The following is a 14,275-nucleotide window of genomic DNA, read 5'->3' as shown; positions in this document are numbered from 1 at the left end:
AAACAAAATTTGTGGAATCAAAATGCCCTCAACCGCCACATTTCCAACATGCACAGCAGAACGCCCCCGACCACCAAAACTGAGTCTTCCACTCCCTTTGAATTTAAGGACATGACTGAGCTGGAAGTCATCTCCCTCAAATCTTTTAAACCGTCTAACTGCAAGGGGGACGCTTGTCCTGCCCAACTCATCAAACTCACACAGAGAAGGCTAGTTCCCATTAGAGAAATGGCCCTTGTTGCTCTCCTAGTGGCCAGGTCCTGCATAATAATGGGAACTAGCCCACTCATACTGAGAAGGCTAGTTCCCATTAGAGAAATGCCCCTTTTGCCCCTAGTGGCTACTAGTTCCCATCCGAGAAACGGACCATCGGTTGTTAGGGCCATTTCTCAGATGGGAAATAGCTGCTTCAGTGGGAGTGGGCTACTTCCCATTAGAGAAATGGCCATTGTTTGCCCCCTAGTGGCCAAGTCCTGCATAATAATGGGAACTAGCCCTCTCACACAGAGAAGGCTAGTTCCCAATAGAGAAATTGCCCTTTTTGCTCCCCTAGTGGCCAGGTCCTGCATAATAATGGGAACTAGCCCACTCATACTGAGAAGGCTAGTTCCCATTAGAGAAATGGCCCTTTTGCCCCTAGTGGCCAAGTCCTGCCTTGTCAGCATGAGTGGGCTAGTTCCCATTATTATGCAGGACCTGGCCACGAGGGGAGCAAAAAGGGCCATTTCTCTAATGGGAACTAGCCCACTCACACTGAAGCAGCTATTCCCATCTGAGAAAGGGTCCTAACAACCGATGTCCGTTTCTCGGATGGGAACTAGTAGCCACTAGGGGCAAAAGGGCCGTTTCTCTAATGGGAACTAGCCTTCTCAGTATGAATGGGCTAGTTCCCATTATTATGCAGGACTTGGCCACTAGGGGGCAAAAAAAGGGCCATTTCTCTAATGGGAACTAGCCCACTCACACTAAAGCAGCTATTTCCCATCTGAGAAATGGCCCTAACAACCAATGGTCCGTTTCTCGGATGGGAACTAGTATCATCCAATGCTGGATACTCCCCTGGGCCACGTGAGACGTAGGTTTTGTATCAGCACTATGACATCACAGTCTTTACTTTCCATTCCATTCGAGCTCGTCTACACCCTTTGTTCTGTTCAGATGTGACTAATAAAGTTAGTTGAGGCAACAGTAACCGGAAACTACTCGGGCCCAAGATGGCGGACGCCGGCTGCACAGTGCACCCGGCTCAGGCGCTGTTTGTTTACTTCCGGCCACACTGACAGCTGGAGCCCGACCATGAGCGACATCGTGGGGAAGACGCTGAGTGCTCTGCCGGGGCTCCTGGCGCAGGACTCCGGTGCCGGGAAGCTGGTGACGACCTCCAGGCTGGGCACCCTGATCCGCAGTATCACGGCGCTCAGCTCCAGGCAGGTGAGGATGCAGGGAAAGCGTCTCAGCCTGACATGCAAGGTGCACGGAGTTGGTCTACACTTGTTATGGCAGTGATTGGTTGGGGCTGACTGTTGCAGTTTGAGATATGGGAAAGGGCGTCTGTTCATCGTTTGCAAATGATGACGGGATGTGTGTATGGGAGAGGTTATTCTGGTTTGGCAACCCACTCACAGGATTTGTGTGTACCTCTTCTTGACGCTACATTGGCAGGAGGTGCAATAGCATCTTGCCCTGACGCGGCTGATTGGCGCAACTGACCTGCCGTATTGACTACCTACCTGTTTTAACACAGCACGAACCGAAAAGAGGATGGAATATGTAGTAATCTGCTTTCAGGTTAGGTGGGTGTGTGACATCACCTACTTGGAATGTTTATGTAGAATGTTGGTGTGTAGGGTTCTGTGAGTGACGGTTGGGAGTGAGAGTGAGCTGAGAAGATGGATGTGGGGGTGAGCCCGGTGTTTTCCTTGTCATCTTGTGTCCCCTACCATCCCTGTGTCTTGAGGAAGAGTACTGGACATGGACAATAAAGGAACCTGTAACTTACCTGAAGTACTGGAGGTCCACTTTGTTACACTGGGGACGAGGATGGGATGGTAGGTGGACTGCCTTTCGTATGGCGTTGCTGGGGGGGGGGTGCAGCACTCCTGGAACACCGCCCCCGTGTGGTCCCCCCACACCCAGGCGGGCCTGTATCCTTTTGGCCAGAGAGAGTATCAAGTTTGCTGCCCTCAGTGAGGTCTGTGTCAAGAACGCCTCATTTGTTGGAAGGGCAGCTATTACTTGTGTTGCCATTCTGAGTGCAAGTGGCTGAGTGCAAGTGGGAGGTGCGAATCTAGGAGCCCTTGCATTTCAGGCGCTCCTTGGTCCAGGAAGTAGGAGCGGCTCCTGAGGTGCACCAAAGTGTTGGGCGCTGACCTGCGGAGGAGGGGGCTGCGTTCGGCAGCGTGGCGCAGAGGACTATTTCCCCACAGCTGGCCTTCCCCTATCCCGATTTGCGATCATGGAGGGGCGGTCCCTTCTCTCGACCCCTCCATGGGAGGCTGTGGAACGGCCCCTCCCAAATGGCATCGGGTGAAGAGAACTTCATGTGCACAGATGGGCAGGTCTTTCGGAGGAGACTTGTGCTCAGCTGCAGCTTTAACGAGGTGTGCGCGTTGCTCCTATTGCGGTCCATGCGCGCCGGCATCAAGAAGGAAAAAGAGCGCACTCCAGCGGTATGGATTAAATCTGTTACTCCGGTTTTCCTGGCTGTTTGTATTTGGTCATCGCGACATGAGCCTGGGTAAGGGAGCGTACGTTACCAGGTGTTGTTGCTGGGACGGCGTCTTCGTGTTTTCTAATTTCGTCACAGCTGGGGGAGGTTTCCCAATCCGTCACGTGTGCGGAGAACGTTGCCTTCCTGCATTCCAAGCCTCGTTCACAGCTCGTTGGGAAAGGAAAATACGTGCCTGAGAGGGAGAGCGGAGAAGCGTTTCACTGGCGGTGAATGATTTCATTTGGTTTACAAACTGATTATGGAAATGTGCCGGGAAGTGATGAATTTATGACTTTTTCCCGTTTTTTTTTTTTTTTTTCTGGGAAATTTCGGAACTTGCAGTGTGGATTATCTTTAATGAGGGAATGCCTGTCAGGTCATTTTGTTTCTTCCGTGTGTTCCTGAGCGTGTTTCCGGATAGAAACTCTGTGGCCTGGTTTCATAAATGCGGGCCTTGGAACAAGTTCCGGATTAATGAATTGCCGAATTTTGGGGTCAGGTTAGTGTGGGGCCGCGTGCCTGTGTTTGAGTGTTGTATCTGTTATGGCCCATTTGTTTAGAGATATAAGTGCCTTTGATTAGTCTCAAGGCGGGGATTTCCCTCACTTAGGTGTAGGTGGCCGTTGTTTGTTTCCTGTGGTGTCACTTTGTTGTGGCCCTGTGGGGAATCTGTACCCTAGCATAGGGGGCTCGGGGTGGTCCCTTTTTGCAATTGAAGGGTTGGTGTGGGTGGTTTGTAATTAAATGCTCATCGGAGGTGTACTGATTAACCACTTTTGCGATTGTAAATGCCAATGCTATATCAATGTTTCACCTGGTGGATGGAACGTTACTGGGACTAATGTTAACTCCTAGTGGTGTAGATTGGGGTGCGTTCTTACTTATGAAGTAAGGTGTGGGGTCTAGAATTTTCATGGACTTGAGGGTGGTGGTCCACGTGTCAACTTTCATTGGGAAAACTGATTTCAAGCAAGCAACAGTGACATTGTCTTTGCACATATTTTTAGTGCTATTTTACATCTGAGGACTTTGCAGGGGGGGGTCATCATTTAATCTATTAACATGTTTTGTGCAATGTTTTCAACATGTGTTGTGCAATGTTTTCAATCTTGAAATGTGTTTTTATGATGCCTGCATTAATGCTTATTGCTATGTCATGTTGTGTATGGTTAATGTTATCAGTGTTTGGTCCGAGAGTGCACTGTATGGGTGCGTGCAAGTGTTCTGGCGCATCTGAGGTCATGTGTTTTCAACTGCATTTGGTTCTTAGTGCCTGGCATTGGTTGTGCTAGGGTTGGTCACTATGTTTGCGTGTGTTGTTGATCTCTTGACCTTTGGTTGCATCTACCTGTGTGGTTTCAGGTTAGGTGTCTTGGAGTGAGGTGTGATTATGGTCTTTGGTGCGTGGTCTTTCCAGGGTAGGTCACTTTAGATTTAGTATCTCCCTCATTACTGTGGTGATTAGTGCCTGATAGTTCAGGTTTGGTCACTTTGGCCTGTATGTTGTGGTCATTAGTGCCTGAGCTTAATTCAAGGTAAGTCACTTTTGGCTGAGTCTTATTCTCAGGGCAGTTGTTCGCTGTAGTGATTCATAGCGTTGTTATGTCTGTTTTGGTCGCTATGCCTGAGTTGAGTGGAGTTTTTCTTACTGTCCATAGTGTTATCCTATTGGACGAGGTGGTGTCAATTTTGCTTTGCCAGTGTGCCTCCTGATTCCGAGTCTGGTATGTCAGGTTGTCTCCTGGTGTGTTCGAAATGGATTTTGTGAATATAGGGAATGGTCAACGGTTTTGTGCAGAGTAGCAGCATGGTGTTGTGGTTCTTCCTCATACTGTTGTCAAAGTTGTTTAAGTGGTCCCTCGGTTTGTTGGGCATTTGTTGTTGCTTCCTTTGGGGGCGGTTGGTTAGTGCTTGGAGGGGCAGCTCTGAGACTTTGGGGTGGCAGACCGAAGTGGAAGGTGATTTGTGCTAAGGTGGGTAGGTTGGTTAGGTGTTAGTTGTGTTAGTGTTCGCTAACAATAGTTTTGGCTAGGGGTGGCAGCCCTAGGTCCTGAGGGGCAGCTCGGGACAGGCGTAAGTGCTCTTTTTTGGTGAGCCCGGTGTTTTCCTTGTCATCTTGTGTCCCCTTCCATCCCTGTGTCTTGAGGAAGAGTACTGGACATGGACAATAAAAGAACCTGTAACTTACCTGAAGTACTGGAGGTCCACTTTGTTACAGAATACAACACTCTGATGAGGTTGTGCTTTTTAAGGCACTTGATAGGACAAAGGTGCGGAACACATCTGGCAAATGTTATAAATGCCATATCATATCAAAAGAGGATGTTTTGTAATGGTAGCTAGGAGGTCCTTGTTTGGCAAGGCAGCACTCTGGCTTTATGATCAGTGGCACTACACATGAATTATATGCAACATCACTTAAGATGCACCTGAGAAGGGGTGTCCCAAAGGAAGTATGTGAATGAGACTTCTTGACTATGCTCACGTAAAGTTAGTGCGGCTTGAGGGTTCATCGGAAGAGAGAGTCCTTGTAAAAAGCACGTGGTAACCGGTAGTACCTGGAGGGGAATGGCAGAGTGTCAGTGAGGTAGTTGTGGAGACTGGTGTATGAAGCCAACACTTCTGTTTTTTTTAACGAGAACATGCAGGATCTGGAGTCCAGAAATAAACTTGCAGCCAACACTTGGTTCTTCTTGGCCACGCTTGTGGAAAGGGATTTTGTGGCTTAGGGGTGAGTAGGCAAATGGATGTGCCTGAGCAGAGCTGTGTGCTGCGCTTCGGTAGGGGGGCTATTTATGGCTACTCTATAAGGAGATGAGCTTAGAAAGTGGGCAGCATGGGGTTAACACTGCCCCCAAAAGTCTTCATTTCCATCTGAGTGGCAGGCAGCAGGGTGTCTGCAAGTGGTTCAGGACATAAGGTGGTGAAACTACTACTTCGTGGCAGCTAAAAATGTGGATGCAATTTGCTCCAGGCTGCGACTGCTGTCCAAAAAAGCCCAGCCCATGGTCCCTGGTTTCACACCAATAAAGCAATAGGTGCAATTCTATTCATGGATATGGCGTCGGTTTGTCTATCACGACATGTATGTACACGCTCTTTGTGTAATTGGTAATTGTGTCGTGAAGACACAACATGTCTCACCCGACAGGGGAAGTAGCCGAAAGGCATGGACAGCAGGGAGGGCTTACCAAGTTACAGGAAGTTACGAGTGGGCACCTGTAGAATAAAGAGGTGTACAACCTGCTCTGTGTGTCCGCGTCTGATTGTATGATAAGTCAGGTTGCTGTGTCGGTATGCAGTTCCAGGCAGCGCAGACCTTTTCTTGGTACTCGACATAGGCGACAAGGTCAGCCAGCTCGTGCCTGTGCTGTGTGAACCCGAACGAAGTCCACATGAGTGGAGGCTACATGCACGGCGTGCAGTGCAGTATTTGGCTCAGTGCCCAGCAACGCCGGTGTGGAGTGGAGCTCGGCCGGTAGCGGCAGACGGGCTAGTCCCTGCAGCATGGGATCAGTCTCCTGTGTGTGCGAGACGTGTTGTGGCTGTAAAGGAGGTTGCTATGGCCGGCACATGTCCTTGCAGCAAAGACGGTGAGTGGACACGCTGGGGGAGTCAGGAAGGCAGAATGCCTGTTACATCAAAGACCGGAAAGGTATAAGACTACTGAGAAACTTGGCCACGTGCAAATGGTGCAGGGGCATAATTGGGAAGTCTAAAAATAGCCCTACCAGCCAGTTGTGACACGGCTGTAGAACGTGTTAGCAGCCAGGAGAGAGGGAGCAGCGCCTGTCCCGCAGTCGCTACGCAAATAACAAGGGGGGTCCTGGGAGACTCTGTGCCAGACATTAGTCCTGGTTACAAGAGCCCTACCCAGAGTCTTTAGGTCACTATCTTTCACAGAGGAGAAATATCCCAAACATATCAGTCTTTGTCCTGCCCTGGGGCAGTCCAGCACTGAAATGCTAGGCAGTTCTCCTCTGAACAAGAGTACCAACAGTTAATCCAGACACGTGTTTCGGTCGGGTTGAACCTCATCAGTAGGGTGCCGCTGTGCCTCTCTCTTCAACGGGGAAAACTATCTGGGACCAAGTCAGAGGTGGCAGGAAAAGTCCAAGGAGCAGAGGGGCCTACTCTACCACATGCGGGCTGGTGCATCTTACTACATCCAGATGCCTCAAGAAGTGGACAAAAGAGGCAGGCTGAGAGACTCATCCAGACACGCCACTAATCTGTGCCACATCAGGCCAGGAAGGGTCACTGCCATCACGATAAGCATGCCATGTCTGACACTGTGAATCTCACAGTGTTGGTCAGGCCACACAGGGTTTTACCCCCTAGACTATATGAACCTGTCGCCTTGCAGCTACAACCACTTGACCGCTCGAGGCCAGCAATTTGGGGCCCATATGGGCAAGAGACTTTGGTGTATACATCAGGGCCATAGGTCTTCTCGACAATGACAAGAAGCACAGCCTATTGACTTTGGCCATAGGCCCAAATGTCAGTAACATTTTGGACTAATTCACAGCGGGCTCGACGACTCATATGTGGGTTTGAGAGCTGCCTTCACAGAATACTTTGCACCCTACAACAATGTAGACTACGAATGCCACATGTTCCACACGACCAAACAGAACAAAGGTGAATCGATTGATGCTTTTGTGATGCTCCTCCGCATCTGCCTAAGTACTGTGACTTGAACAACTACTCCAACGAGGAGGCCCTACAGTCCCAAACCATTGCAGGCTGTGAATCTACGGATTCTCGGAAAATACTGCTCCAGAAGCCTCTTTCGCTAGAGGAGATACTGCGATTGGCCAGATCTGACGTGGCCTTGGCACTGCAGGTAGAAGCCTCCTAGCATCGTCAAGGTCTCGAGTGTGCAGTCGGAGGTGGTCAACAAGATGGTGTCTACCCGTTAGCACAAAGGCAATGGCAAACCCTGTTGCTACAGATGCAGATACCTGTCCCTGCATGAGGGCATGCCCCCCACTTGGACAACAATGCTTGGCGTGTGGGGGAGACAATAATTTCAAAGCGGTCTGCTGAATGTCCTGTATCAAGCATGAGGTGAAGGTGGTGGCACCTGATACCTCAGGCCAGAGAGAAGCCCAGTGGGTCCCAAGCAGGGGCGGTTCAACTCTGAGACAGCTTCACGAAGACACAAGGAAAGGAAGGAGGAAGGGAAAACCTATGCCAGGGCGATGCCAGAATGGCGTTCTCATCGTCGCGATTTAAGAGGTATGTCCGATATCTGTTGGAGCAGTCCCAATCAGACAGTTGGTCCAGCCAGTTGGCGGAAGAGCCAAGAAAGAAAGGATATCCCTACGCATTAGGGAATCCTACTGCGAAAGAACACAGCCCCATACTGTTACTACAAGTGAATGACCCTCCGGCTGAATTTTTGGTTGACATGGGGGCAACAGTAAATGTCATCAGTGAGGATGTCTATTGCAAATTCCACTTGCCCCCAAGCTCAGACCAGCGGAGGTGAACATTTACCTCTACAGATGGCAGACCCCGCTAACGTGCAAAGGATACTTCATGGCTGAGTGCAGATTTAAAACTCAGACAAAAAGAATACCCTTCCATGTTCTGAAGGGCATCACAGAAAGCAGGTGCATCCATCCTGATTTTCAAGGTTTTAGGCATGGGGTTGATACGCGTACTAAATAGGCTCATGGCACACACATATATTGACTCATCAGTGAAAATTGAACAGCTATTCCCCACACTCTTCAAAAGCTTCGGGAGACTAAAAAAACAGACAGATCAATTTGCACATAGACCCCGAAGCGGAAGAAGAGTTGCTCAAGCTGCTGGAACAGGATATTGTTGAACCTGCGGTAGGACACACCCCGTGGGTCTCGCTGATAGTTCCTTTCCCAAAAAAGGGCTCAGATGCCATTAGACTATGCGTTGACATGCTACGGCTAAACTCGGCCATAATGAGGGAGTGACACCAGGCCTCGAGGATCACTGACATGGTTCACATGCTCACCGGAGCTGGAGTGTTTTCTAAGCTGTACCTAAACAAAGGATACCACCAGCTGGAGCTTTGCGAAGAGTCCATGCACATTAGAACGTTTGTCACGCATCTGGGTCTCGACAAATATAAACGCCTCAGTTTTGGCGTGTCTACAATGTTATTAAGCATATCCCCAACTTGTGTTTTGGAAAGACCAGAACCAGCAATACACTGGCGAGGGTATGCATGGCGTTGGAAGCGGCCCATTCCACGCTCAACAGGGAGAATCTGAGTTCAGGAAAGTGTGAGCAACCTGAGGGCATCCCCACTTGCTCTCCCCAGGTATTAACTGCTTTTGGAACCTGCCCCAGGGTTGGATGTGTGAGGGAGGATCAACTGAGTGGAGAGTCATGGGCAGTTGGGAGAGGATGTCCTTGGGTGAGGCCCATTCCCTTTACACAATGGACTTTCTGTCCCAACTGCCTTTGTAGGCTCTTGTCAATCCTCCGCCTTACCCCCCTCTTCCCTTTTAAAAGACCCTCCAAAATACTAATATTTTACTAGAACAAGGGAGAAATCCTACAGGCTGATTCCCCCTTAGTGGGCTGGACAAATATACATCAACCTCCTCTTGTTAATATAGAGAAATAACAGTCTTTGGGCCTTTCTGCCACCCACAATGTCCCACAGACATTTCCCTTTAAGATTGGGACAAGGAAGAAGCAACAGGGAGCAATACACACTTCCATTCATTGACAACACTCTGGTACTGAGACAAGGAAGAGGGCTGTGGAGAATTACTATTGTAAAGGTCAGGCATGCCCAGCTAATGGGCTTAATTCTGGTGAGGCAACTAAAGTGAAGGTCTTACACCTGCAACCACTTAACAGGTCTCTGGTGCATAAAAGGAGTGGCCATCCAGCAGCCGTGGAGAACTACCCTGGGGATAACTACCCAGTAGAGAACCATCCTGGGGTGAGCCATCCAGGAGGGAACACAGCGTGCAGAGGCAGAGTGGGTTGGAGAGGCAAGGGCTGGAGCGAAGCTCGGGTAAGCAGGAGTGCAGACAGGATGCCTGGGCCAGCACACTCTGTGAGAGGGTCAAGGAGCCTGCTCTCCCCTTATCCCAATGTCCATAGCAGGAGCTGTGGGACACCGAAGGCTCCCAGCTGCCACAAGCCGCCGGTAGCCTCCGCTAGAGAAGAGCGGGGCTACGCGCAGCGGAAACCGATGGCGAGCGCTGTTCGCAGGAGCTCACGCGGGGGCCAGGTGGAAATGAGAGAAGCGGAGAAGGTGAACAGAGAAACCCGGAGGAGCGATGCCAGACCGGTGAGTGTAAATGAAGGGAACACTCATACTGGGGCGCTCTGGGGATGGAGAGAGGCATATTGGATTACCGAACGAGCTAAGAATTATAATTGTTATGGAAGACGAAATCCAATGTTGTTGAATGCTGAACAAGCTGCAAATTGGCATAAGTACTTTTAAGAGTGTTACAAACACTAGCTGAAAAGAGTTATCAGTACGTATTGAGAGTGCTACAAGTGTCATTTAATGTCTGATTAAGAGTCAAAGAAGTATTTGTGCTTTTGTGAATGCTGCAAGCATTGTTGAATACCAAACTAAGTGAAATGTGCGATGAGCCTATGTGAATAGAGCACAAGACCAAACAAAGTGATGAACAAGTATGAGCAAAGTGAAAACAAGGTGGTGTCAAAAGGTAAAAGGCACAGAATGAATTATGTGAAATACATGTTGTGGCAAAGCCAAGAGAATGCCAAGGAGAATAATCAGTGTATGTATGTATGTATATATATATATATATATATATATATATATATATATATATATATATATATATAAAATAAAAAAGCATAAATGGTGCCATGGGGTATCGATTGTGTGACCTGTAATTGGTGGACCGTGTGGTCCGACAACTGCGCCTAGACCAAGTGACCCTTCTTTGAAAGAACCATGGAAAGCAAATGTTAAGAAGCTTGCATTTTGTTACAGTTACTTGTGCATGAGAAATATAGAGAAGAGAAAAGGAACCTTTGTGAAATATTGAAACACCTGAATGGTTAAGGAGTTGAATTGGAATGTCAAGAGACCTGAACTGATTGTGGTTTTGAGACCCGCAAGAGCTGAGTTCTTGGGGAAGGAAACCACAAGACTGTGTGACTATGTGCTGTACTCTTGGGGAAGGGATCACCGAGACTTTGTGAATTATATTGACCACAGAATTGTATTCTACACTTGCGGAAGGGAACCCCAAGGCCTTTTTTGGAATTGTTTTGAACTTGGAGAAGGGAAGCAGAACTTAAGCCATGAGCTGGAAAAAGCTCAGAACTTTGTTTTGCCTACTAGTTATTTTGATGCTGACACCCCTACACGTTACATGTGCTTAGTTGTGATGGCAAGTACAGGTTGTGGACGCAGACATACTTTTAAGTTGAATTTCTTGACCCAAACTATCCTTAGTTTTCTTTAGGTAGTAAAATCCCACCTTAGCATAGGGCAAGTTAGGCCTTACTCCATCCTGACATTTAGTGAAAAGAAAACATCTGCTTAAAAAGTTGAATCTATTGTCTGTGTCTTTATGATGCCTTCACAAAAGTCACCCTCATATTTTTTGGGCACGTGAACTCGGCTCAGGGCATGACACCGGACCCCGAAAAAGTTGCAGCGCTCAACAATGTGTTGCCACCCTCCAATCTATCAGATTTGTGTTCGTTCTTGGGGCTTGCCAGTTATTGCACTCGTTCCATTCAAGACTGCATCGTTGAGAAAGCTGTTGAGGGTCCTCACGAAGAAACAAGTTCCGTTCACATGGGCCGAGGCCTGCTAGGCAGCATTTGAGACATCCAACAGTGCATCTCATCAACTGAGAACATAGCCTACCTACTTCAACACCTCAAGGGAGACAGAGCTCACCGTGGATGCCAGCCCGGTGGGGCACAGAGCCATTTTGGCACAGGTGGAGCCAGGAGACGATAGGGAAACAGCATATTGCGTCTCGTACATTGGTAGGAGTCTCTCAAAAACAGAGCAGGGGTACTCGCAAGCCGAGAAGGAGTGGTTGGCCGTAGTACGGGCCGGCAAACATTTTCATTTGTTCTTTTTATGGCAAGCCATTCACGGTTGTCACTGACCACCAGTCGCTAATGTTAATTTATGGGAATCTGCAAGAAAAATGCTTCCCAGGATTGCAAGATGGGGTCTGCGGTATCAAGACTACAGTCTTCAAATTGTACACCGCCGGACAAGGACAAAGAGGAGAACCTGTCGGACTTCTTATCCCGCCATCCCATCGCATACACCTATGCACGCCCTTCTATTACGGACCAGTATATACACTACATAGCGTGACCCCAAAGGGTGTTGACATCCCACAGATTGCGCAGGAGACAGAGAACGACCAGGCGATCCAAATCATCCTCCGATAGTCGGGCAGCTGGAAAATGTGCTAGTCCAGAGGTACAACAGAACATTGGAAGTCTGACGCTTGTCAAAGAGAAGCTTACCCGCTCAGAGGAAGGCCCGTTATTGAAAGGAACCAAGATCGTCATTCCCCAGACACTACAAACAAGGGTATTGGAATTGGCCCACGAAGGACACTAGAGGATAGTGTCCACGAAATGACTGCTGAGACAATAGATGTGGTTTCCCCAACTGGATGCACAAGTGAAAGCCATCCTCGGGAACTGCCCCACCTGTGCAGTCATCAACCCACACACTAAGCCTGAACCTTTGCACATGACTGTATCGCCAGAGAAAGCGTGGGATGAGATCGCCATCGACTTCTTTTGTCCCATCGGTGGGGGTGATTACATATTAGTGGCCATGGATGAATACTCCTGCTTTCTGGAGGTTCAACGGCTGCCTACCACACCATCCCGGCGCTTGACAGGATGATCATTGTGTATGAGGTGCCGAGAGCGGTCAAATCGGGCAACGGACCCCCGTTTACAGGGCAGGACTTCAAAACGTGTGCGAAATACATGGTGTTCAAATACAGGAGGGTCTTGTCCCTTTGGCCGCAAGCTTTGTGGGATGGTGGAACGTTTCATGAACAACATCAAACGCAATGTTCAGATTGCCCATTTGACTGGAGAGCCTGTATAAAATTGTACCAACTACTTTGGGATTACTGGGATACTCCCCACAGCACGACGGTAAAGGTCCCATCTGAAGTCGTGTTTGGCCGGATCATCAGGACCCGCCGACCCCACGTCACCCTCCCTAGGAAACCTAGCACGCAAGCGCATGATGCCCATGCCAAGAAGGCCATAAAGCGTCATGCAGATGACAAGAGGCAAGCCTGCAAGGGCCACCTACAGCCAGGGGACACAATAGTACAGAAGCCCCCGTACCCACAAGCACACAGATGCTTTCAACCGTCCGCCACTGACTGTCACCAAAGTGAAAGGGTCTCACACTGCAGGGAATAAACGGAGGAAGGTGACCCAAAATTCCTCGCACTTCATGAAGATACCGGGTGCTATCGCAAGAGACGATTGGAAGATGAGGGGACGGATCAGGAGTCATTTGATGCTCCATATGAAGCTGCAACGCGTGCAACCTGACAAGGTAGGGAGCCGGAAGGTAGATGGAACGGGGGTGTGGCAGGAAGGGAGAGGTTACCAAGTTACAGTCAGTTAAGAGTGGGCACTGTGAGAAACCAGGAGTCTCACCTGCTAGTTCCTGTGGATCTTCCTAAAAGGTTGCCAGGGCAAGGCCATCGCTTTTGGATCCATACCCTGGGGGGGGGTGGACCAGTGCGGGAGGATCACCTGGTTGAGGAGTCGTTGGGGAGTTGGACACCGGATGGCGAGAAGTGGTATCCATACCCATGTAACACCTTCAACACATCGTAGCTGGTAGGATACATGGGAACTTTAACCCACCCCACCCCCGGCCCCTTTCCCTTCACAAACCCTTTGACAACGGCAGCTTTCTCTGGGAGAAAACAGACTTGCACCTGGGCAATGTACCTGACATGTCCCGCTACTATGGTCCGGCGAGGTCAGGTAATTACTGACAATCGCTCACACCTGACTTCCATTAAACTTCCCAACACGGGTAAAAGGCAGAGCACGAGAGCACACTCTGAGTGAGGCAAAGCATACAAAGGAACAGCAGTTTGGAGTCGGCAGCTGAACAAGGGGAGAAAGACAGCAAACCAAGAAGGGTTTGCAGGGAGAGAACTACTCTTGACCTTTTCGGCAAGAAACCGTTCTTTTCAAGAAACCTTTGAGTCTGAAAGCGTAAGGCCAGGAAACCAAACTGAAGCGTCCTGCATTGTGTGTCAGAGATACTGCAGGCCCTCCCATGTACCGGACCAAGGCAGGGAGGAGAAGCAGCCGCTGTTGTATCGTCCTTGGCTCCACGAACAAAGAAGCGCCAAAGAGATCAACATAGTCGGTGAGTTGGGGATACCGATGCAAGACCGATCTGTGTTGATGTCAAGGTTGCAAGTGGCAACATTGTATAACGAGTGCTGGAACGAACATTGTTAAACGGTGTGATGAAAGACGCGAGTAAAGCTGATCTGCTAATGAATGTTTGAACTTGAGAAGGAAAGATACTATACC

The 14,275-nt window shown here is 49.2% G+C and overlaps 1 protein-coding gene across 3 annotated transcripts in view; it reads left to right on the top strand.

The window, feature by feature from the left end:
- Nucleotides 1-1,182: 1,182 nt before the first annotated feature.
- Nucleotides 1,183-14,275, top strand: part of AP4E1 (adaptor related protein complex 4 subunit epsilon 1) — an 822,644-nt gene continuing 809,551 nt past the window's right edge. The window contains exon 1 of one of the 3 annotated variants that reach the window (XM_069624815.1): nt 1,183-1,431. In XM_069624815.1, the coding sequence (XP_069480916.1) occupies nt 1,297-1,431 (135 nt within the window). In that variant the 5' untranslated portion in view covers nt 1,183-1,296. The remainder of the gene's footprint in view (nt 1,432-14,275) is intronic. The other 2 variants (XM_069624813.1, XM_069624816.1) reach the window with 2 other exon arrangements.

This window comes from Ambystoma mexicanum, chromosome 11 (assembly GCF_040938575.1).
Source record: "Ambystoma mexicanum isolate Mex_15411 chromosome 11, UKY_AmexF1_1, whole genome shotgun sequence".
Taxonomy (NCBI): domain Eukaryota; kingdom Metazoa; phylum Chordata; class Amphibia; order Caudata; family Ambystomatidae; genus Ambystoma; species Ambystoma mexicanum.
Note: the sequence above shows the minus strand (reverse complement) of the source record. Positions and strands in the feature narration are given on the sequence as shown.